The sequence below is a fragment of the Nerophis ophidion genome, linkage group LG03 (genome assembly GCF_033978795.1).
Source record: "Nerophis ophidion isolate RoL-2023_Sa linkage group LG03, RoL_Noph_v1.0, whole genome shotgun sequence".
NCBI classification, from domain to species: domain Eukaryota; kingdom Metazoa; phylum Chordata; class Actinopteri; order Syngnathiformes; family Syngnathidae; genus Nerophis; species Nerophis ophidion.
This window is the reverse complement of record NC_084613.1, coordinates 81,162,807-81,189,308: the sequence shown is the minus strand read 5'-3', so window position 1 is coordinate 81,189,308 and position 26,502 is coordinate 81,162,807. Positions and strand designations below refer to the sequence as shown.

Genomic DNA, 26,502 nt, shown 5'->3' with positions numbered 1-26,502 from the left:
GCATCAGTCTATCTTAGATGAGCTCAGGCCCAGCGAAGCGTTTCTGGATGTTGTTGATAAATGGCTTTGGCTTTGCATAGTAGAGATTTAAAGGCCTACTGAAATGAGATTTTCTTATTTAAACGGGGATAGCAGGTCCATTCTATGTGTCATACTTGATCATTTCGCGATATTGCCATATTTTTGCTGAAAGGATTTAGTAGAGAACATCCACGATAAAGTTCGGAACTTTCAGTGCTAAGAGAAAAGCCTTGCCTGTACCGGAAGTCGCAGACGATGACGTCACATGTTTGATGTTTCCTTTTTTTTTAGTTTTGGTGTTAAAATAAAGATGTCTTTACCTTCACGCCATCGCCGTTTCCACTCCATTCGCTTGGCACCCTGGGAAAACAATCCACGCCATAGTCCAAGTCCTGACAATGGCTTACGTGCAGGGATTTCTCCTGATTCTCAGGACTTTTTGATGATATTCCGGAGCATAGATGGTGAAATCCCTAAATTCCTTGCAGTAGCTGGTGGAGAAATGTTGTTCTTAAACAATTTGCTCAGGCATTTGTTGACAAAGTGCTGACCCTCGCCCTGTCCTTGTTTTTGAATGACCGAGCATTTCATGGAAGCTGCTTTTATACCCAATCATGGCCCCCACCTGTTCCTAATTAGCCTGTTCACCTGTGGAATGTTCCAAATAAGTCTTTAATGAGCATTCCTCAACTTTCTCATTCTTTTTTGCCACTTGTGCGAGCTTTTTTGCACCAAATTCCAAATGAGCTAATATTTTCAAAAATCAACAAAGCTCTTTCTTAGTCTACCTTGTGTGAAGCTCAGTCCGAGGCACCTGAAGAGCTGTGGGACCGCAGGTTGACAGTCCAGGGCTTTTAGAGGACTATACTAAAGAGTTCCATGGACTGAGTAGAGTTCAAGCCGGTTCTTCATGTGCAGGGTTGGACCTCTCTCCCCAAAAAACCAAAGTCCTTGTCTGGAAGGTCTCAGGTCTGCATTGCTGATGTGTTGTTCTGAATCTAACCTTGGCGTTGGAGTTTAGACCCTTTGAAACGTGACTTTTGTGGGCGGTATAGCTCGGTTGGTAGACTTGAGGGTTCCAGGTTCGATCCCCGCTTCTGCCATCCTAGCCACTGCCTTTGTGTCCTTGGGCAAGACACTTTACCCACCTGCTCCCAGTGCCACCCACACTGCTTTAAATGTAACTTCGATATTAGGTTTCACTATGTAAAAGTGCTTTGAGTCACTAGAGAAAAGCGCTATATAAAATGTAATTCGCTAATTCACTTTAGTGTGCTTGTTGTGTGTGTGTAGCACCAATGCTAATAAAACAGTGAACGCACTAGACAACTTATCTTTTAGTAGTAAGTAAACAAACAAAGACTCCTAATTAGTCTGCGTATTGTGTCATTTATCTACCTATTATTTTGTCTACATTACGTGGGACAAACTGTAAAAATGGATAGTTAATCGACTTGTTCATTTACTGGTAATATCTGCTTATGTTCTATCTACACTTCTGTTAAAATGTAATATATAATCACTTATTCTTCTGTTCATTGATACTTTTCATTCTTTTTGGATGATACCACACTTTTAGGTATCGATCTGATACCAAGTAGTTACAGGATCATACATTGGTCATATTCAAAGTCCTCATGTGTCCAGGGACATATTTACTGACTTTAAAAACATAATATGAATTTTAAAAAGAGGAAAAAAGGTTGTGTGACGATAGAAAATATCGATGTAGTCATAGTAGTATCGACTAGATACGCTCTTGTACTTAGTATCATTACAGTGGATGTCAGGTGTAGATCCACCCATGGCGTTTGTTTACATTGTGACGCTGGTGAGCTATTGTATCCTCCTACTGTGTGTAGTGAAGCAAGTTTAGCTATTCCTAGTCCTCCAGTGATAATGGTACTTGTAAGAAACATACTTTATTTACACGTCTGTTTGCTGCTGTCCTATCTGGGTGTCTGTCCTGTCAGACTTACTAGCGTGTCACCTGGTGTGTTGATCTTCAAGTCCCTCCCCTCCGAGTCATGTGACTTGTCCGAGTGTCCTCCCTCTGACTCCTGACTCCTGACAAGTCAGCATGAATGTTCCAGACTATAAATCTACAAAACGCTGATCCTGTTATTGATCGTCTGGCCTTTGCTTTGACACTCTTCTCTGTTTATGAACATGAGTCCGCCAGGAAGTGATGAGACGTTCACTTTTGCTGCATCACTTTGATCACATCAAGCATGCAAGGGATTTATTTTTATGATTTATTTTCTTAGAGGAAGATTTTCCTGACACAGCAAATTATACTGTAGTATTATTACAAATGTTTTATTACACCAAATGTTACTGTATTATTATTACTTATGTGTTATCATACCAAATATTGCTGTAATATTACAAACCCTGTTTCCATAAGAGTCGGGAAATTGTGTTAGATGTAAATATAAACGGAATAAAATGATTTGCAAATCATTTTCAACCCATATTCAGTTGAATATGCTACAAAGACAACATATTTGATGTTCAAACTCATAAACTTTGTTTTTTTTGGCAAATGATAATTAACTTAGAATTTGATGCCAGCAACACGCGACAAAGAAGTTGGGAAAAGTGGCAATAAATACTGATAAAGTTGAGGAATGCTCATCAAACACTTATTTGGAACATCCCACAGGTGTGCAGGCTAATTGGGAACAGGTGGGTGCCATGATTGGGTATAAAAGCAGCTTCCATGAAATGCTAAGTAGTTCACAAACAAGAATGGGGTAAGCAAATTGTCGAACAGTTTTAGAACAACATTTCTCAACAAGCTATTGCAAGGAATTTACCATCTACGGTCCGTAAAATCATCAAAAGGTTCAGAGAATCTGGAGAAATCACTGCACATAAGCGATGATATTACGGACCTTTGATCCCTCAGGCGGTACTGCATCAAAAACTGACATCAATGTGTAAAGGATATTGCCACATGGGCTCAGGAACACTTCATAAAACCACTGTCAGTAACTACAGTTGGTCGCGTCATCTGTAAGTGCAAGTTAAAACTCTACTATGCAAAGCGAAAGCCATTTATCAACAACACCCAGGAATGCCGCCGGTTTCGCTGGGCCCGAGCTCATCAAAGACGGACTGATGCAAAGTGGAAAAGTATTCTGCGGTCTGACAAGTCCGCATTTCAAGTTATATTTGGAAACTGTGGACGTGGTGTCCTCCAGAACAAAGAGGAATATAACCATTCGGATTGTTATAGGCGCAAAGTTCAAAAGCCAGCATCTGTGATGGTATGGGGGTGTATTAGTGCCCAAGGCATGGGTAACTTACACATCTGTGAAGGCACCATTAATGCTGAAAGGTACATACAGGTTTTGGAGCAACATATGTTGTCATCCAAGCAACGTTATCAAGGACGCCCCTGCTTATTTCAGCAAAACAATGCCAAACCACGTGTTACAACAGCGTGGCTTCGTAGTAAAAGAGTGTGGGTACTTTCCTGGCCCGCCTGCAGTCCAGACATGTCTTATAATAAAGCGAAAAATATGACAGCGGAGACCCCGGACTGTTGAACGACTGAAGCTCTACATAAAACAAGAATGGGAAAGAATTCCACTTTCAAAGCTTCAACAATTAGTTTCCTCAGTTCCCAAATGTTTATTGAGTGTCAATGACATCACAATAAGAAAATGTGATGTACCACAGTGGTGAACATGCCCTTTCCCAACTACTTTGGCACGTGTTGCAGCCATGAAATTCTAAGTTAATGATTATTTGCAAAAAAAAAAAAAAATTTTATGAGTTTGAACATCAAATATCTTGTCTTTGTAGTGCATTCAACTGAATATGGGTTGGAAATGATTTCCAAATCATTGTATTCCGTTTATATTTACATCTAACACAATTTCACAACTCATATGGAAACGGGGTTTGTACTTGCCAACTTTGAGCTCTCCGATTTCGGGAGGTGGGGGTTGGGGGTCGTGGTCGGGGGTGGGGCGTCGGCGTGGTAGGGGGGGAGTATATTTACATCTACAATTCACCAACTTGAGTAATTCATATATAAATATATATATATATGTATGAAATACTTGACTTACAGTGAATTCTAGCTATATATATTTATTTTATTATATATATAAATAAAAGAAATAGTTGAATTTCAGATGTCACTTATCAAATGGACAGTAATAAAAACACAGTTGTTCTACTAACTGTACTGTGCTTGCTGGTTACTAAAAAAACAATGACAACACTTACCTTTCACTATTTTAGTAACCTTTGTTCTGTCATTTATTTCTTCATTTTACTTGTCGTCGGTGTAATATATTGGGTTGGAGTCAATAACCAGGCGAGGTGATGAAGTTTTGTCTCTTTACTGTGGGCTTCAGAACAGATTCCCTCACTTTCCGTCAAGTCAAGTCAGCTTTATTTGTCAATTTCTTTTCATGTAAAGACATTCAAAGAAATCGAAATTTTGTTTCGCACTCTCCCATGCGTAGACAAAAAGAAAAAGAATGTGACAATCTGTTACTTCATTTCTGTTAGTTTTTCGTGTTTTGGTATTTACTTCCTGTTCAGTGCTCTTATTTTGTCGTATTTCCTGTTTTATTTCTCTTTTCATTGATTGGCAGCGGTTCACACCTGCTGTCAATCACACCAGTGTCTATTCATATTGCACTCGAGCACTCCTCAGTGCTCGATGATAAAATCTATGTTGGAGAATTTACTATGCAAGACTGCTTTTCTTATGAGTATTAAATTATTTTCTTACCTTCACTCAACTCTCCTGGATTCTTGCATACTCGGGGACACACAACAGCAGACATGCGAGTTCACAACAAAGAAAACACAAACAGTAAAGCACAACACCACATAAATCGTTGGCCAATCAAAAAGCAACCCCATAACGCTATAGCCAACATTCACCAGGAGATGGCAACAGACAACATAGAATCACTCTATTACAGACATGGTTGTAACTTCCTCGTTCTTCTGCTTCGTCTCCTTGTGTGTGCAGTTTTTTATTCAAATCTGTAGATGTTGTAACCTGATTGGGCAGGCAAGCTGTTTATATAACAGGAAAGCGGACGTGAAAACAGGCTGTCCCCACTCAGGTCTGCAAGGAGCTGGAGGGGGCGTGGCAGAATTTCAGGAGATTTTCGGGAGAAAATTTCTTCCGGGAGGTTTTCGGTAGAGGTGCTGAATTTCGGAAGTCTCCCGGAAAATCCGGGAGGGTTGGCAAGTATGTTAGGGACCACTGTCCTAGTTGACTAATCCTGCTTTAGACTTTGCGACATGACATGGTGACTGGGTGCAGCGTTCATGCTGACATCTGGCGTGACGTGACACTATTCAGAACTTAGCAAGTTTGACGTGCTGCTCGTCAGGTCTGATTGTTATGAGCGTAACTAAGCTGCTCCGTAATGAGTGTTTGTTTCGCGAGTACACAACGAGGGGAATGGATGTCGCTCATGGTTTGTGTTGTTGAATTAACACGAGGACTTGACCACGACAGCCGTGGACGAAGGCTTCCAGTTGACTTTCTTGCAGAAAAGTTCTACTGCATGAGCAGGCTGGGAATCAGTGACAGTATCAGCCAGGCTAATGTGCGCAGTAGGCTTGTCTACATCTGCTACCATGGCTTTCTATTCTTTTGATTATTTTCGAAATAAAGGGAAAAGGGCTTTATTTTAACATTAAAATGTATGATACATAAAATGTATGTTTCCTATTGCTTTTTTCTGTTTTCTCTTTGTCGTAAACTGAGAGCTTCATTTTATGTCCAAATGATGTCACAATAATAAGAGTGCGTGTGTAAATGACATTACTATAACAAAAGTGCATGTGTAAATGACATCACAACAATAATGCATGTGTAAATGACATCACAATAATAATGCATTTGTAAATGACATCACAATAAGAAAAGTGCATGTGTAAATGACATCACAATAACAAAAGTGCATGTGTAAATGACATCACAATAATAATGCATGTGTAAATGACATCACAATAAGAAAAGTGCATGTCTAAATGACATCACAATAATAATGCATTTGTAAATGACATCACAATAAGAAAAGTGCATGTGTAAATGACATCACAATAACAAAAGTGCATGTGTAAATGACATCACAATAATAATGCATGTGTAAATGACATCACAATAAGAAAAGTGCATGTCTAAATGACATCACAATAAGAAAAGTGCATGTGTCAATGACATCACAATAACAAAAGTGCATGTGTCAATGAGATCACAATAACAAAAGTGCATGTGTAAATGACATCACAATAAGAAAAGTGCATGTGTCAATGACATCACAATAACAAAAGTGCATGTGTAAATGACATCACAATAAGAAAAGTGCATGTGTCAATGACATCACAATAAACAAAAGTGCATGTGTAAATGACATCACAATAACAAAAGTGCATGTGTAAATGACATCACAATAAGAAAAGTGCATGTGTAAATGACTTCACAATAAGAAAAGTGCATGTGTAAATGACTTCACAATAAGAAAAGTGCATGTGTCAATGACATCACAATAACAAAAGTGCATGTGTAAATGACATCACAATAACAAAAGTGCATGTGTAAATGACATCACAATAACAAAAGTGCATGTGTAAATGACATCACAATAAGAAAAGTGCATGTCTAAATGACATCACAATAAGAAATGTGCATGTGTAAGTGACATCACAATAAGAAAAGTGCATGTGTAAATAACATCACAATAATAATGCATGTGTAAATAACATCACAATAAGAAAAGTGCATGTGTAAATGACATCACAATAACAAAAGTGCATGTGTAAATGACATCACAATAAGAAAAGTGCATGTGTAAACATAAAAATAAGAAAAGTGCATGTCTAAATGACATCACAATAACAAAAGTGCATGTGTAAATGACATCACAATAACAAAAGTGCATGTGTAAATGACATCACAATAATAATGCATGTGTAAATGACATCACAATAAGAAAAGTGCATGTGTAAATGACATCACAATAACAAAAGTGCATGTGTAAATGACATCACAATAACAAAAGTGCATGTGTAAATTACATCACAATAACAAAAGTGCATGTGTAAATGACATCACAGTAAGAAAAGTGCATGTGTAAATGACATCACAATAACAAAAGTGCATGTGTCAATGAGATCACAATAACAAAAGTGCATGTGTAAATGACATCACAATAAAAAAGTGCATGTGTAAATGACATCACAATAAGAAAAGTGCATGTCTAAATGACATCACAACAACAAAAGTGCATGTGTAAATGACATCACAATAACAAAAGTGCATGTGTAAATGACATCACAATAACAAAAGTGCATGTCTAAATGACATCACAATAACAAAAGTGCATGTCTAAATGACATCACAATAACAAAAGTGCATGTGTCAATGAGATCACAATAACAAAAGTGCATGTGTAAATGACATCATAATAAGAAAAGTGCATGTGTAAATGACTTCACAATAACAAAAGTGCATGTGTCAATGACATCACAATAAAAAAGTGCATGTGTAAATGACATCACAATAAGAAAAGTGCATGTCCAAATGACATCACAATAACAAAAGTGCATGTGTAAATGACATCACGATAAGAAAAGTGCATGTGTAAATGACATCACAATAACAAAAGTGCATGTGTCAATGACATCATAATAACAAAAGTGGATGTCTAAATGACATCACAATAACAAAAGTGCATGTCTAAATGACATCACAATAACAAAAGTGCATGTGTCAATGAGATCACAATAACAAAAGTGCATGTGTAAATGACATCATAATAAGAAAAGTGCATGTGTAAATGACATCACAATAAGAAAAGTGCATGTTTAAATGACATCACAATAACAAAAGTGCATGTGCAAATGACATCACAATAACAAAAGTGCATGTGTAAATGACATCACAATAACAAAAGTGCATGTGTAAATGACATCACAATAATAATGCATGTCTAAATAACATCACAATAAAAAAAGTGCATGTGTAAATGACATCACAATAAAAAAAGTGCATGTGTAAATGACTTCACAATAACAAAAGTGCATGTGTCAATGACATCACAATAACAAAAGTGGATGTCTAAATGACATCACAATAACAAAAGTGCATGTGTAAATGACATCACAATAACAAAAGTGCATGTGTCAATGACATCACAATAAGAAAAGTGCATGTCTAAACGAAATCACAATAACAAAAATGCATGTCTAACCTGGGTGACAAAACCCCATTTAAATATCCTTTCAAAACCCCATTGAATATTGTTTCTAATTTAAATCTTCCTATTTAAATATAATTTTATTTAAATATCCTTTCTATGTAAATAACCTTTCAAATCCCAATTAAATATCCTATTTATTTTCGTTGTTTTAGCGGTCCTTGCGTGCGTCATTACGTCACGCGGTCACATGACCGCGTGCGTCATTACGTCACGTGGTCACATGACCTATTGCGGGAAGCATAAATCCCGGTAGTGGAGGGACGTTGCTGCAGGTATGTGACTCGGTTTTGACGCTTTAATTATTAACTAAGCCCTTTAACTGAAATATAATAATGTCGAACTGCAGGAGCCAACTACTAAAGCCGTGGGTCGTCGTGCGAGAGTGTTTAACTGTGATTTATCTGCGGAATTGGTGAGTTGCATCTGTGTAGCTTAGCCGCTACATTCGTTTTGAATGGAGCTGTTAGCATCTACTTATATGCCTGTTTCTCTGAATATAGTAAACTGAATGAAGCTTTAGCACTCTCAACAATTAACAATTGTGTTAATTGTTTGATGGTTGTCAATGCTATGCATCCAATGCATTTTATGATGCAGTCCAGTGAACCACTGTCTGCCATGCACCTTATTTGTGGATGCAATGGGTACATTTTGATATAATTATCATATTCCATCCATCCATTTTCTACCGCTTATTCCCTTTCGGGGTCGCGGGGGGGCGCTGGCGCCTATCTCAGCTACAATCGGGCGGAAGGCGTGCTACGCCCTGGACAAGTCGCCATCTCATCGCAGGGCCAACACTAATTCTAATTGGATTCATGAATTATTTATTGTACAATATTAAGAAATATACTTGCTATTTGAATACAGTAGTATTTTTTAGTATCTGAATGTATTTTGTGTGTGTGCACTGGAAAATTGACTGGTCCTGCCCTTGTTATACAGCTCATGTTGGATGGCGAGCAAGAGCCTGAACTAGAGTCTGAAGCAGGGGTCGGGAACCTTTTTGGCTGAGAGAGCCATGAAAGCCAAATATTTCAAAATGTATTATCCATGCGTTTGTTACGCCTCGTCTCGATTACTGTAACGTATTATTTTCGGGTCTCCCCATGTCTAGCATTAAAAGATTACAGTTGGTACAAAATGCGGCTGCTAGACTTTTGACAAGAACAAGAAAGTTAGATCACATTACGCCTGTACTGGCTCACCTGCGCTGGCTTCCTGTGCACTTAAGATGTGACTTTAAGGTTTTACTACTTACGTATAAAATACTACACGGTCTAGCTCCATCCTATCTTGCCGATTGTATTGTACCATATGTCCCGGCAAGAAATCTGCGTTCAAAAGACTCCGACTTATTAGTGATTCCTAGAGCCCCAAAAAAGTCTGCGGGCTATAGAGCGTTTTCCGTTCGGGCTCCAGTACTCTGGAATGCCCTCCCGGTAACAGTTCGAGATGCTACCTCAGTAGAAGCATTTAAGTCTCACCTTAAAACTCATCTGTATACTCTAGCCTTTAAATAGACTTCCTTTTTAGACCAGTTGATCTGCCGCTTCTTTTCTTTCTCCTATGTCCCCCCCTCCCTTGTGGAGGGGGTCCGGTCCGATGACCATGGATGAAGTACTGGCTGTCCAGAGTCGAGACCCAGGATGGACCGCTCGCCTGTATGGGTTGGGGACATCTCTACGCTGCTGATCCGCTTGAGATGGTTTCCTGTGGATGGGACTTTCGCTGCTGTCTTGGATCAGCTTGAACTGAACTCTCGCGGCTGTGTTGGAGCCACTATGGATTGAACTTTCACAGTATCATGTTAGACCCGCTCGACATCCATTGCTTTCGGTCCCCTAGAGAGGGAGGGTTGCCCACATCTGAGGTCCTCTCCAAGGTTTCTCATAGTCAGCATTGTCACTGGCGTCCCACTGGATGTGAATTCTCTCTGCCCACTGGGTGTGAGTTTTCCTTGCCCTTTTGTGGGTTCTTCCGAGGATGTTGTAGTCGTAATGATTTGTGCAGTCCTTTGAGACATTTGTGATTTGGGGCTATATAAATAAACATTGATTGATTGATATTTCCGTGAGAGCCATATCATATTTTTTAACACTGAATACAACTAAATGTGTGCATTTTTAAGTAACACCAACATTTTTAAGAGTATAATAAGTCTCTTATTGTTATTCTGAAGCTAACCAATAATAAATAAAATGTCATGTCCGTTGATCATGTTTTTGTTTGGCCATGTGCTGTTTGTCCTTTGGACTCTTTAAGTTCCTGGTTTTTTTCCACTCCCTTGTCTGGTTTCCTTGGTTACTCATTTTGTCCACCTGTCTCTGGTGGACAAAATGCGCGCTCACCTGCTTCCCGAGCAGTAATCAGAGGCAGTATTTAAGCTTGTCTTTGCCAGTCAGTCTTGCTCTGTGCTGACTTGTTTCATGCCTTGCCATAGTTTCGTGCTTCATGCCATGCCAAGTAAGTTTTTGTTTGATTTATGTTCATAGTCTGTTTATGCGTTAGCTTTCTTCTTAGCCCAAGTTGTGCCGTTGCTGTGAGCGATTTTTGTTTGTATCTTTTTTTTTAGTTTGAATTAAGTCATGTTTTTACCTAAATGCCTGGGAGAATGACTCTCCCCCATCGTGACATAAAATAATTCTTACCATTAATGCGACTTCTTGAACAGGTGCGGTAGGAAACGGATGGATGGATGGATGGACTTAAATGCATGAGAATGTTTTATATTTTGAACTTTATTTTTAGCACTGTGAATTCCAGCGGAATTATTCATAATTATCGTGTTAAGCAATGTCAGCTAAGATTTATCTGAGAGCCAGATGCAGTCATCAAAAGAGCCACATCTGGCTCTAGAGCCATAGGTTCCCTACCCCTGGTCTGAAGCTTTATGCCTGGAACTGAATCCACCAAACCGAGCTCCGGGCGGGTAGGAGGCTCCACAGCAGCCGCTGTTTTTTCCGCTTTGGTTTTCCATAAGGCAACGTGTTCATTTCTGTCCTCCTGAACTTTCACATTTACCCAGTTACCTTCACTAAAACCCCTCCGGACGCTGCCACCACAACGTGGACTTAGCGAGGTCGTTTAATGAACTGTCGTGTTGCGCTTATACCATCTTTGGTAAAAACAAGTAGTGTATCACATTGTAAATATTGAACGTTTTGTAACTTATGTTGAAAATGCGAATGGCCATACGAATTTACATGTCTGTTTATTTTTCCTATATTTCTTTAACATAATTTGGTACCATTTAAACTTAAAACCTGTGTTCAGTCTTCATTACTCTCCATTCCTAGAGCTGAATTTAGTTTCTTGTAATCTAGCCCAGTTATATAATTCATTGTTTACTTAGGACTTGTACAGTGCTTTACTAAAGTAACATACAGGCTACACATGTGTAAATGACATCACAATAAGAAAAGTGCATGTGTAAATGACATCACAATAAGAAAAATGCATTTGTAAATGACCTCACAATAACAATAGTGCATGTGTCAATGACATCACAATAAGAAAAGTGCATGTGTAAATGACATCACAATAAGAAAAGTGCATGTGTAAATGACATCACAATAAGAAAAGTGCATGTGTAAATGACATCACAATAAGAAAAGTGCATGTGTAAATGACATCACAATAACAATAGTGCATGTGTAAATGACATCACAATAACAAAAGTGCATGTGTAAATGACATCACAATAACAAAAGTGCATGTGTAAATGACATCACAATAACAAAAGTGCATGTGTAAATGACATCACAATAACAAAAGTGCATGTGTAAATGACATCACAATAACAAAAGTGCATGTGTAAATGACATCACAATAACAAAAGTGCATGTGTAAATGACATCACAATAAGAAAAGTGCATGTGTAAATGACATCACAATAAGAAAAGTGCATGTCTAAATGACATCACAATAAGAAAAGTGCATGTGTAAATGACATCACAATAAGAAAAGTGCATGTGTAAATGACATCACAATAAGAAAAGTGCATGTGTAAATGACATCACAATAAGAAAAGTGCATGTGTAAATGACATCACAATAAGAAAAGTGCATGTCTAAATGACATCACAATAAGAAAAGTGCATGTGTAAATGACATCACAATTCAAGAAGCCTTTGATGTTTTGGTCTTGTTTAACACCAGGATCCAACTTTGTAAGGTTCATAAAGAGCCACTTTAGGGGAAAAAAAGACCTTAGGTGTTATTTTAGAACCCTCGCCATTATCTGCAACATGCATCTTGAATTATCCGCACATCCACCCTCTAAAAACTGTCAGATTTTGGCCAGTCAGGATAAAGTCCACCTCAGCATTTTGGCCAGAAGTACAAGTTAAAGTGTTTTTCAAGGTGGTGCTAGGCCATTAATCCCAGTTAATTGAATCAATGCACCAAGTCTTGCTGAAGTGGGGTGTGAGCAGAAGGGTCTGTTTGTTGCCAGATGTGTCAAACGTCTTTGTGTTTGTTGCCAGATGTGTCAAACGTCTTCGTGTTTGTTGCCAGATGTGTCAAACGTCTTCGTGTTTGTTGCCAGACGTGTCAAACGTCTGCGTGTTTGTTGCCAGACGTGTCAAACGTCTGCGTGTTTGTTGCCAGACGTGTCAAACGTCTGCGTGTTTGTTGCCAGACGTGTCAAACGTCTGCGTGTTTGTTGCCAGACGTGTCAAACGTCTGCGTGTTTGTTGCCAGACGTGTCAAACGTCTGCGTGTTTGTTGCCAGACGTGTCAAACGTCGTCACGTCTGTTGCCAGACGTGTGAAACGTTGTCACGTCTGTTGCCAGACGTGTCAAACGCCGTCACGTCTGTTGCCAGACGTGTCAAACGCCGTCACGTCTGTTGCCAGACGTGTCAAACGCCGTCACGTCTGTTGCCAGACGTGTCAAACGCCGTCACGTCTGTTGCCAGACGTGTCAAACGCCGTCACGTCTGTTGCCAGACGTGTCAAACGCCGTCACGTCTGTTGCCAGACGTGTCAAACGCCGTCACGTCTGTTGCCAGACGTGTCAAACGCCGTCACGTCTGTTGCCAGACGTGTCAAACGCCGTCACGTCTGTTGCCAGACGTGTCAAACGCCGTCACGTCTGTTGCCAGACGTGTCAAACGCCGTCACGTCTGTTGCCAGACGTGTCAAACGCCGTCACGTCTGTTGCCAGACGTGTCAAACGCCGTCACGTCTGTTGCCAGACGTGTCAAACGCCGTCACGTCTGTTGCCAGACGTGTCAAACGCCGTCACGTCTGTTGCCAGACGTGTCAAACGCCGTCACGTCTGTTGCCAGACGTGTCAAACGCCGTCACGTCTGTTGCCAGACGTGTGAAACGCCGTCACGTCTGTTGCCAGACGTGTGAAACGCCGTCACGTCTGTTGCCAGACGTGTGAAACGCCGTCACGTCTGTTGCCAGACGTGTCAAACGCCGTCACGTCTGTTGCCAGACGTGTCAAACGCCGTCACGTCTGTTGCCAGACGTGTCAAACGCCGTCACGTCTGTTGCCACCACAGCTGTCTTTAGTGGCCTTTTTTCCTGTTTCCTGTGAATGGTTGCTATTAATAGATGTGCCTGTACTTCAAAAAGGAAGTAGAATTGTGATCCTACAGAGGTAATATAGAATGGAAGTAAACAAAAACAAATTTCAAGTTAGGTACAAGTCAACTACAAAACATACCAAGTGAAGTCCTGCTGCCCAGGTTGTCTCATTTGAACATCAATATTGAAAGCAGCCATCTTTTCTACAGTTGACCTTTTATCTCCCCTCAAGCTCCGCCCCTCCCGTCAAATCCTCACCCTCTAATTGGAGCGGAGAAAGGTGGGCTCGCGACGGAGAGAAAAGGTGTTATGAGTGAAGAATAAGACGGCAACGTCACACTCTGGTGGCTGTCTGCCAAGGTGTGACCTAGTCCCACATGATGAATACTGCCTGCACAGCTAGAATATCAAGAACACACTGAGGAAGAAAGCAGCGCTCATCAAACTTTGTCACGGTGGGATAGGCTGCCAAAGTCAAAACTTTTTAGTGTGGGATTGACCACAGTCTTGTGTACACCTCAGTCTTGTTGTGTAGTCTTCTTCTTCATTGTTGTCAATATTTTCTGGGTGTGTTACTTAGGAAATACTCTTTATATAAGATACTGTAAGTACTATTTGATGTTGTACTACAACAAAATACTATTATTGTTACTCAATAAATATTCTTTATCTTTATATGAGATACTGTAAGTACCTATTGAATTTGTACTACAGCAAAATACAATTGTTGTTACTCAGAAAATACACTATGTTTGTATGTAGATACTGTAAGTCCATATTGATGATGTACTACAGCAAAATTATATTATTTTTACTAGGGGAATACTCTTTATATAAGATACTGTAAGTACCTATTGATGGTGTACTACAGCAAAATGCTGTTATTGTTACTCAGGAAATACACTTTGTGTATATGTAGATACTGTAAGTGCATATTGATTTACTACAGCAAAAATATATTATCGTTACTCAGGAAATACTCTATCTTTAGATAAGATACTGTATGTACCCATTGATGTTGTACTACAGCAAAATACTGTTATTGTTACTCAATAAATACGTTTGATCTTTATATAAGATACTATAAGTACCTACTGATGTACTACAGCAAAAATACATTATCGTTACTCAGGAAATACTCCTTATCTTTGTAAAAGATACTGTAAGTACCTATTAATGTTGGACTACAGCAAAATACTCTTATTGTTACTCAATAAATACTATTTATCTCTATATAAGATACTGTAAGTACCCATTGATGTTGTACTACATTAAAATACTATTATTTTTACTCAGGAAATACACTTTGTTTATATAAAGATACTGTAAGTCCATATTGATGTACTACAACAAAATTATATTATTTTAACTCAGGAAATACTCTTTATCTTTATATAAGATACTGTAAGTACATATTGATATTGTACTACAGCAAAATATTATTTTTGTTACTCTGGAAATACTGTGTTTATATATAGATACTGTAAGTACCTATTGATGTTGTACTACAGCAAAATACTATTATTGTAACTCAGGAAATACTCTTTATCTTTATTTAAGATACTTTAAGTACATATTGATGTTGTACTACAGCAAAATACTAACATTGTTACTCAGGAAATACACTTTATGTTTATATATAGATACTGAGAGTACATATTGATCATGTACTACAGCAAAATTATATTATTGTTACTCAGAAAATACTCTATCTTTATATAAGATACTGTAAGTACCTATTGATGTTGTACTACAGCAAAACACTATTATTGTTACTCGGGAAATACTCGTTATGTTTATATATAGATATTGTAAGGACTTATAGATGTACTACAGCCAAATATTATTATTGTTCCTCAGGAAATGCTGTTTGTTTATATATAGATACTGTACTATTATTGTTACTCAGGAAATACTCTTCATGTTTATATATAGATACTGTAAGTACCTACTGATGTTGTACTAAGGCAAAATACTATTATTGCTACTCAGGAAATACTCTTTACATTTAAATGTAGATACTGTAAGTATGTATTGTTGTACTAGCAAAAATAATATTATTGTTATTTAGGGAAATACTCTTTATTTTTATATAAGATACCGTAAGTATGTACTGATGTTGTACTCCATTTACTCATTGAGTTTTTTTCTTTGTCTTGACCCAAAATTAAGACGGCCCTGCTTAGGAGGAAGTTTTTTTTGAGACTTTTAGAAAGAAAGTCCATGTTGACAGAGGTGGAATAACAAGGATATTTCTTAGCTGCTTGACAGTGTGGTTTCTCCGCTTCATTGATCACTAGTGTCTCCAAATTAGCATTGCAACACCATCTGTTTACGCTAGCTTGCTAACAACCTTAGAGGCCAACTTTTGTGTCCTGGCAGCGTCTCTCCAGATGTGTGTGTGTGTGTGTGTTCTGGCAATGCTTACTTAATAGGTACATCGCTGTGTTTACACAGTCACCTTTAGGGGACGTCTGACGGTATGGGGACAAAAAAGAAACAGGTTTCCTAAAGGGAAACCTTTTTAAATGATAGTCAGATCAATTCTGAAGACACCTAAGCGATTTTTAAGCTTTGGCCCATAAAACATGTTTACTGGCTAGTTTGAGTGTGAGACATTTGCACAGCAGAGGACAGCTGTAGTGCTGGATTCTGAGGATCATGTCATATTTCATTTGAACTTTTTTTCTTTTTTTTTAAAATGGTCTCAGTAGTCACGTACACATTTTGTGTGATTTATGCCAACATATTTAAACTTGGTCCCCATGAACCATATTAACTATTTTCCCCAGGGTCCCCAGTAAGAATAATCAGCACATTAATTAATCATTCCAGATATTAAACGACGTGAATGAGCTAACTGGGCAGTATGAGGAGCCGTTAGGGACATTATTCAGAAATACATGTCAGTAGTGTATATGAGAGCATTTCAGTGGTGTGTATAAGAGTGTTTTAGTGTGTGTGTGAGAGAAAAACATTTCAGTTGTTTATGTGAGAACATTTCAGTAGTGTGTATGAGTGTTTCAGTAGTGTGTGAGAGAAAAACTTTTCAGTTATGTGAGAGTATTTCAGTAGTGTGTATAAGAGTGTTTCAGTCATGTGTGTGAGAGAAAAACATTTCAGTTGTTTATGTGAGAGCATTTCAGTAGTGTGTGTATAAAAGTGTTTCAGTCGTGTGTGTGTGTGAGAAAAACATTTCATATGTTTATGTGAGAGCATTTCAGTAGTGTGTAAAAGAGTATTTCAGTAGTGGGTGTGTGAGAGAAAAACATTTCAGTTGTTTATGTGAAAGCATTTCAGTAGTGTGTATAAGTTTGCTTTAGTAGTGTGTGTGTGTGTGTGTGTGTGAGAGAAAAACATTTCAGTTGTTTATGTGAGAGCATTTTAGTAGTGTGTATAAGAATGTTTCAGTAGTGTGTGAGAGAAAAACATTTCATATGTTTATGTGAGAGCATTTCAGTAGTGTGTATAAGAGTGTTTCAGTAGTGCGTGTGAGAGAAAAACATTTCAGTTGTTTATGTGAGAGCATTTCAGTAGTGTGCATAAGAATGTTTCAGTAGTGTGTGAGAGAAAAACATTTCATATGTTTATGTGTGAGCATTTCAGTAGTGTGTATAAGAGTGTTTCAGTCATGTGTGTGTGAGGAAAAACATTTCATATGTTTATGTGAGAGCATTTCAGTAGTGTGTAAAAGAGTATTTCAGTAGTGGGTGTGTGAGAGAAAAACATTTCAGTTGTTTATGTGAAAGCATTTCAGTAGTGTGTATAAGTGTGCTTTAGTAGTGTGTGTGTGTGTGTGTGTGTGTGAGAGAAAAACATTTCATATGTTTATGTGAGAGCATTTTAGTAGTGTGTATAAGAATGTTTCAGTAGTGTGTGAGAGAAAAACATTTCATATGTTTATGTGAGAGCATTTCAGTAGTGTGTATAAGAGTGTTTCAGTAGTGCGTGTGAGAGAAAAACATTTCAGTTGTTTATGTGAGAGCATTTCAGTAGTGTGCATAAGAATGTTTCAGTAGTGTGTGAGAGAAAAACATTTCATATGTTTATGTGAGAGCATTTCAGTAGTGTGTATAAGAGTGTTTCAGTAGTGCGTGTGAGAGAAAAACATTTCAGTTTATGTGAGAGCATTTCAGTAGTGTGCATAAGAATGTTTCAGTAGTGTGTGAGAGAAAAACATTTCATATGTTTATGTGAGAGCATTTCAGTAGTGTGTATAAGAGGTAATTCTGAATAATGTCCCTAACGGCCCTTCAAAGGGAAGTGGCCATTTTACCTAATTTTTTATGCCTCCACTACCTGTAGAAAGGGTGGTCCCCACAAGTGATGATCAAAACCTTGGTCCCCATTCCAAATGATAACCTGTGTGTGTGTGTGTGTGTGTGTGTGCGTGCGAGAGCCTGTGAGAAAGGAAGAAACGCTTTGATTCGCTTGTGAACAATGTTTTTGGCTCCACCTGTTGGTGAGCATCGGCCCAGACATATGACAAGGGTGAAAGTATTGAGTGTAAAAAGACTTCTGGTGAATACATTTCGTCAACTCATTTGTGCTTTTTGCAGTCATTTCGTCTGCAAATCAATTCCACTCGTATCTGCAATAGGGCCTGTGATGAGGTGGTGACTTGTTCAGGGTGTAAGCGCCTTCTGCTCGAATGCAGCCGAGATAGGCTCCAACACCCCCCGCCACCCTGAAAGGGATAAGCGGTAGAAAATTGATGGATGGCATTTGTTAACTTTATTGACATAATAACATTTAAATCAAAATTGTACTCTTGGTACGCGCCTGTGCAATTGCACACTGCTCACGTGTCCTAGGCCGCACACAAAATCGAATAAAAAGATAAGCGCATAACAGTGTGCACGTCTGCCGTTGCTCACATATGCGCCACTGAATGCTCAAGGAGTTTTGCCTTTTGCTCACACACATGAAAAACTTGAGGGAAAATTGGTTGTGATACACTGAGATATCATTGTACTACACTGAGGTATCGTTGTGATACACTGAGATATTGTTGTAATACACTGAGATATTGTTGTAATACACTGAGGTATCGTTGTGATACACTGCAATATCATCGTGATACACAGATATATTGTTGTGATTCACTGAGATATCCTTGTGATACACTGAGATATAATTGTGATTCACTGAGATATTGTTATGATACACTGTATCGTTGTGATACACTGCAATATCATTGTGATACACAGATATATTGTTGTGATTCACTGAGATATTGTGATACACTGAAGTATCGTTGTGATACATTGTGATACACAGAGATATTGTTGTGATTCACTGAGATATCATTGTGATACACTGAGATATTGTTGTGATTTACTGAGATACCGTTGTGATACACTGCGATATCATTGTGATACACTGCGATATCATTGTGATACACGGATATTATTGTGATACACTCAGATACCGTTGTGATACACTCAGATATCGTTGTGATACACTGAGATATTGTTGTGATGCACTGAGATATCATTGTGATACACTAATATATCTTTGTGATACTTGAGATATCGTTGTTATACACTGATATATTGTTGTGATACACTGAGATATCATTGTGATACTGTACACTGAGATATCATTGTGATACACTAATATATCTTTGTGATGCTTGAGATATCATTGTTATACACTGATACATTGTTGTGATACACTGAGATATCATTGTGATACTGTACACTGAGATATCATTGTGATACTGTACACCGAGATATCATTGTGATACACAGCTATATTGTTGTGATACATCGAGATATCATTGGGATACACTGAGATATCATTGTGATCTGTACACTAAGATACCATTGTGATACACTGCTATATTGTTGTGATACACTGAGATATCATTGTGATACACTGAGATATCGTTGTTATACACTGATATATTGTTGTGATACACTTAGATATCATTGTGATACTGTTCACTGAGATATCATTGTGATACACTGAGATATCATTGTGATTCTGTACACTGAGATATCATTGTGATACACTGCTATATTGTTGTGATACACTGAGATATCCTTTTCATACACTGCGATATCATTGTGATACACAGATACCGTTGTGATACACTCAGATACCGTTGTGATACACTCAGATACCGTTGTGATACACTCAGATACCGTTGTGATACACTCAGATACCGTTGTGATGCACTGAGATATCATTGTGATACACTAATATATCTTTATGATACTTGAGATATCGTTGTTATACACTGATATATTGTTGTGATACACTGAGATATCATTGTGATACTGTACACTGAGATATCATTGTGATACACAGCTATATTGTTGTGATACATCGAGATATCATTGGGATACACTGAGATATCATTGTGATACACTGCTATATTGTTGTGATACACTGAGATATCATTGTGATACACTGAGATATCGTTGTTATACACTGATATATTGTTGTGATACACTTAAATATCATTGTGATACTGTTCACTGAGATATCATTATGATACACTGAGATATCATTGTGATTCTGTACACTGAGATATTGTTGTGATACACTGCTATATTGTTGTGATACACTGAGATATCGTTGTGACACACAGATATCATTGTGATCTGTACACTAAGATACCATTGTGATACACTGCTATATCGTTGTGATACACTGATATATTGTTGTGATACACTGAGATATCATTGTGATACACTGATATATTGTTGTGATACACTTAGATATCATTGTGATACTGTACACTGAGATATCATTGTGAGACACTGAGATATCATTGTGATACTGTACACTGAGATATCGTTGTGATACACTGAGATATCGTTGTGACACACTGAGATATCATTGTGATCTGTACACTAAGATACCATTGTGATACACTGATATGTCTTCTCTGCGTATAAAACTATTCCTCAGTCTATTTCCCCTCTCACTAAAGTTCCTCATGTGATCTTTAGAAATGAAAGAGACTTCTGTTTTGTTGCAGAAATGTATCAAGTTCAACGTGGACGCCCCCATCTGGCTGTCCAAGCAGAGGATCCTCTGCACCCTCAACCAGAGCCTGAAGGACGTCCTCAACTACGGCCTCTTCCAGCCGGCGTACAACGGCAAGGCTGGCAAGTTCCTGGACGAGGAAAGACAGCTGAGGGAATATCCTTTCCCCTCCATCGCTCCTGTACCGTACCTGGAGGTAGGTCATGGCCCCTGACATCTCACTTTTAGGCTTTAGTCAATCAATCATGTGTCCTGTCACTGATATCACTGGACTTATCATCCACCTTGATGAGATATTAATTTACAAGTCACACTAAAAATTATGTTACTCAAAATATAATTTCATAATATTGAAAGTGTTTCAATAATAGCAATACTTTCTTGCTACTAAAGTGGAACCTGGTGTAAAAGACTCGTGCCGTCTTGCGGGTTCCAAGGACCACCAAGGAAAGACTTGGCTTTGAGCAGGTGTAGACTTCTTTATTTTTCAATAGGCAAAGTCTTTTGTGTGTTGTTTTTCAGCCTTCCCCGTTGTCTGCCTCTCGTTGCATGCGCTGCTGCTCGAGTTGTCGTCGCTCCCTCTCGTTCATTAGTGGTTTCGCCATCTCTCACCCCGACGTTTACGGTTTCCGCCCTTTTAAACAGTGCGAGAGGATTCGTTAATCGTATTCCCTCGCACTGTTTAAATTGTGGCGATGCTCCCGGCACCCCCCGCCTCGCCGCTCGCTCGCCATCCCAGCCTCCTCGCCACCATCTTGGGCCGGGCTCCAGCATGCCCTGCCTCTCTGTCGGACAGTCAGCTCCGCCTCTCGACAGTCCTCCATCACCAGACACATGCCGGTCTTCCGCCTGGCTGAGCATACTCCCCCTTCCTTTTCTTGAAGTGCGGGAAATGACTGTCGTTTCCACCTATTCCCCGGGGGTCTTCTCTTCATTTTTTCCCTTGTTCTTCTCTTTCTTCCTCTTCATTTTCTTCCATTTCGTCTTTGTCTTCTTTAATTTCGTCTTTGTCTTTTTTTTTGTCTTCTTCCATTTTGTCTTTTTCTTCGTTTTTGTCTTTTTCCTCGTCTTTGTCTTTTTCTTGCACTTCAACTTCTTCTTTCTTTTGTATCATTTTCTTGCACTTTTTCTTCTTCTGTATCATTTTCTTCAACTTCTTCATCTTCTTCTTCTTCAATTTCTGTATCATTGTCTTGCACTTTAACTTCTGTATTGTTTTCTTGCACTTCTTCAACAACTTCTTCTTTGGGGGGCCCCTCGCCGTCGCCCCCCCCACCTTGTGAATTATATTTATATAGTGAATTATATTTATATAGCGCTTTTCTCTAGTGACTCAAAGCGCTTTACGTAGTGAAACCCAATATCTAAGTTACATTCAAACCAGTGTGGGTGGCACTGGGAGCAGGTGGGTAAAGTGTCTTGCCCAAGGACACAACGGCAGTGACTAGGATGGTGGAAGCGGGAATCGAACCTGCAACCCTCAAGTTGCTGGCACGGCCACTCTACCACCCGAGCTATACCGCCCCATTCCCCAACTTGTCCGCCAGCACTGTCCTGCAGGAGCCGGCACTGTTGTCGGCCGCTTGCTTCGAGGCCGGTCAGTGCGCCTACGAGAGGCCACAGGGGAACATCCTCCCCCGCCTCCGGTAGTCCAGACAGGTTGGGCGCCAAATGTAAAAGACTCGTGCCGTCTTGCGGGTTCCAGGGACCACCAAGGAAATACATGGCTTTGAGCAGGTGTAGACTTCTTTATTTTTCAATGGGCAAAGTCTTTTGCGTGTTGCTTTTCAGTCTTCCCTGTTGTCTGCATCTGCCTCTCGCATCTGCCTCTCGCTCGAGTTGTCGTCTCTCCCTCTTTCATTCGGCGATTCTCTCACCCCGACGTTCACGGTTGCTGCCCTTTTAAACAGTGCGAGAGGATTAGTTAATCATATCCAGGTGAGCGAACCACGCTCCTGATCTCGATTGTGGCTTTGCTCCTGGCGAGCCCCGCCTCGCCACTCGCTCGCCATCCCTGCCTCCTCGCCGCCATCTTGGGCCGGCCTCCGGCGTACCCTGTTTCTCTGTCGGACCGTCGGCCCCACTTCTCCACACCTGGATTTAGGGATCTTGAATATGGTTCATAGACCTAAAAGTTCATATTGGCAAGCAGAGTTCCCCATGAGAAACAATGTAAACCTGACACATTGGTTCTGACCTTGAAAAAAGTCTCTGTTTTAGTGAAAAACTGCACACTTAGAAGACATTATCATGCCTAGAATGTACTCTGTGTATTTTTCAAGCCACTAGAAGAAGGGATAATGACTCAACAAAATTACAGCAATTTTAAATGTCAACACACACTAAAGTCTCCTTGCTGCACTCCACAACGTTAACCACCATGTTGCTGCAAAATTTGTGTGGTATTGTTGAACATAGGGCAGGGTGATATGACTGAAAACAATATCACAATATACGTTGTTTGCTGTCGATAATTATTGATACTTTTAATTACTTATTTAATCCTTCCAATAAATACGGTAAAACCATTTCCAACTTCCCAAGGGTGCTATTTATCAGTGAAAAAGATGTCAGCTAGCATGAGCGCGGCTAAAGTAATCAAATAATTCAAATAGATTTGAAGGTAGTTGCAGATTTCAGAAACTAGATAGCAGTAGAGTTTAGGCTACTGAATAGTTTGGGAAGCTACTTGTCAGGTTCCAACACTGATGGCATCTATTAATCAGACAAGAAGCAAGGAATCATGCAGAGACAGAGTTCCATTTAGCTCATGAGGAGAACGCATGGAGCTGCACACTTAGTCACAATCTCGCCCTACGCTCTAAGGTTCAGCTCCCGTGTCCCTCTATTTATTCAGGAGTTCCACAGTTAACATCACTGAGGACGCCTCTAAAGGGAACGGTCACATATATTATGCAAAGCAGGACGCATAATACGGGATGGAATCATTAGACTGCTAAACTGCACCGTCGATTAAGACATAAAAATAATTATTCTAACACTACTCAATAAATTGACACATTGGAACAGTTTCTGTTACTCAGTGGATATAACAAGATATCACACTTTCTCCTCTTACTCCATGCAGAGAATCCACAGCGAGACAGAAAGATGGCGTTGTGAGAGTAGCCTATGAGTTCACCGCAAAAAATGAAAAGCCGCATATAAGTCTTATGATGAACACATGACGTAAGTGTCTACACTAGCTATATTAGCCTACTATCAAAATGACTGTCTATGTGTCGCAGGCTGAAGCAAATATTCGTTCACAGAAATGTTGAAATGTAACATTTATTCTACACATTTTTACAATTGAAAGAAAACCAAATAAGAAGAAAAATACAGGTCAGCTAATAAAGATTAAAATAGATGTAAAATACCTCACTTTGCCCTAAAAAAAAACAACCAAAAATAAACTATAAACGATTGGTGGAGTACAACTACCTCCTGGTGGAGTACAACTACCTCCTGGTGGAGTACAACTAATTGTTGGTGTAGTAAGACTACCTCTTGGAGGACTTAAACTATCCCTTGGTGGAGTACAACTACCTCCTGGTGGAGTACAACTAATTGTTGGTGTAGTAAGACTACCTCTTGGAGGACTTAAACTATCCGTTGGTGGAGTACAACTACCTCCTGGTGGAGTACAACTAATTGTTGGTATAGTAAGACTACCTCTTGGAGGACTTAAACTATCCCTTGGTGTAGTCCACCAACTACCCCTTGGTGTAGTCCACCAACTACCCCTTGGTGTGGTCCATCGACTACCCCTTGGTGTGGTCCACCGACTACCCCTTGGTGTGGTCCACCGACTACCCCTCGGTGTGGTCCACCGACTACCCCTCGGTGTGGTCCACCGACTACCCCTCGGTGTGGTCCACCGACTACCCCTCGGTGTGGTCCACCGACTACCCCTCGGTGTGGTCCACCGACTACCCCTCGGTGTGGTCCACCGACTACCCCTCGGTGTGGTCCACCGACTACCCCTCGGTGTGGTCCACCGACTACCCCTCGGTGTGGTCCACCGACTACCCCTCGGTGTGGTCCACCGACTACCCCCTGGTGTAGTGCCACTACCTCTTAGTCCTGTGCGTGTCATTGATTGACCCGTAATGAGTCCCTGAGGTGGCCATGACTGGCAGGAGGAGATGAACACCAAGTATTCCATGCCGGTAGTCACTGGTGGGAAGGAGACTCTCTTGTTTGTCCAATAGTTCTTGAATAATGGAAACAAATCAATCAATCAATCAATGTTTACTTATATAGCCCTAATCTGTTGTTGTTAGTAGAGTACACACCACGGTGAGTTCTCCCCTAACAGTTTCTTCCACTTGCTTTCAGTTCCGCTACAAGAGACGTGTCTACACTCAGGCCTACTTGGATGAGAAGCAGCTGTCCAAGCTGCACACCAAGGTAAGACCAAGCTGATCTTCTTAAAGCCTCAGTCACTTGTTAGTGTAATCTAGTAGCTGGCTGGGAATACTTGCAAGTCTCAAAGAATAACTTAAGACTTGGTCCAATGTTCACACAACTTTGATTCAATGTTCACACAACTTTGATTCAATGTTCACACAACTTTGATTCAATGTTCACACAACTTTGATTCAATGTTCACACAACTTTAATTCAATGTTCACACAACTTTGATCCAGTGTTCACACAACTTTGATCCAGTGTTCACATAAGCTTGGTCCAATGTTCACACGACTTTGGTCCAATGTTCACATGACTTTGGGCCAATGTTCACACGACTTTGGGCCAATGTTCACACGACTTTGGGCCAATGTTCACACGACTTTGGGCCAATGTTCACACGACTTTGGGCCAATGTTCACACGACTTTGGTCCAATGTTCACACGACTTTGCTCCAATGTTCACACGACTTTGGGCCAATGTTCACACGACTTTGCTCCAATGTTCACACGACTTTGGGCCAATGTTCACACGACTTTGGGCCAATGTTCACACGACTTTGGGCCAATGTTCACACGACTTTGGGCCAATGTTCACACGACTTTGGGCCAATCTTCAGTGCTCTGATTCCATCAGGCCTTGCTCATAGTGAATAATTGAAGTTTTTATGATTTCTGTGCAATCTTTTAGTCACAAGAACGGACTATGCTAGTTTTCTAGAAGTCTAGGCAGGATGATGGTCAGAAAGGTGTGATGATATTCAAGGTTTGAAATAAAAACTTAACTCCTACTCCACTTTAGAATGCTGGCCTTTTCTATTTGCTTGGTAGTCAGCTTCATTTATATTCCATGAACAATTGATGGCGTGTTTAATTAGCGCTCGGCAAACATGTGAAAGCAACACGCATGCTTACCACTAAAAAGCCTCTCATGAAATATTGATATTTCTGCTTCTTGTGTAATTGTCACATTAGTACTGCAGACTTCAACTTTTCAGGCAAATAGGGGAACAAAGTAGCACTTTTCAACACTGGAGCCAACTCTATTTGTTTGTCATGTAGATTATTCTGTCTTCTGCTGTCTTTGCATTTGTCTCATGATATACTTGAAATACTGCACATTTCATTATATACCCCTTTTTCCTGACTATACAGCACACCTACACAATTTTACAGAGTAAATATTACATGTTAATATGAATGTTACTAAATCACATATATACTTACATCATGTATTTATCACATGTTATTATTAATGTTACTAATTTACATATATACTTC

The 26,502-nt window shown here is 39.6% G+C and overlaps 1 protein-coding gene across 1 annotated transcript in view; it reads left to right on the top strand.

The window, feature by feature from the left end:
- shank3a (SH3 and multiple ankyrin repeat domains 3a) overlaps nucleotides 1-26,502 on the top strand; it is a 444,336-nt gene that overhangs the window by 202,008 nt on the left and 215,826 nt on the right. Inside the window, exons 4-5 of the mRNA XM_061896187.1 lie at nucleotides 20,801-21,004; nucleotides 25,150-25,221. Of these exons, the coding sequence (XP_061752171.1) occupies nucleotides 20,801-21,004; nucleotides 25,150-25,221 (276 nt within the window). The remainder of the gene's footprint in view (nucleotides 1-20,800; nucleotides 21,005-25,149; nucleotides 25,222-26,502) is intronic.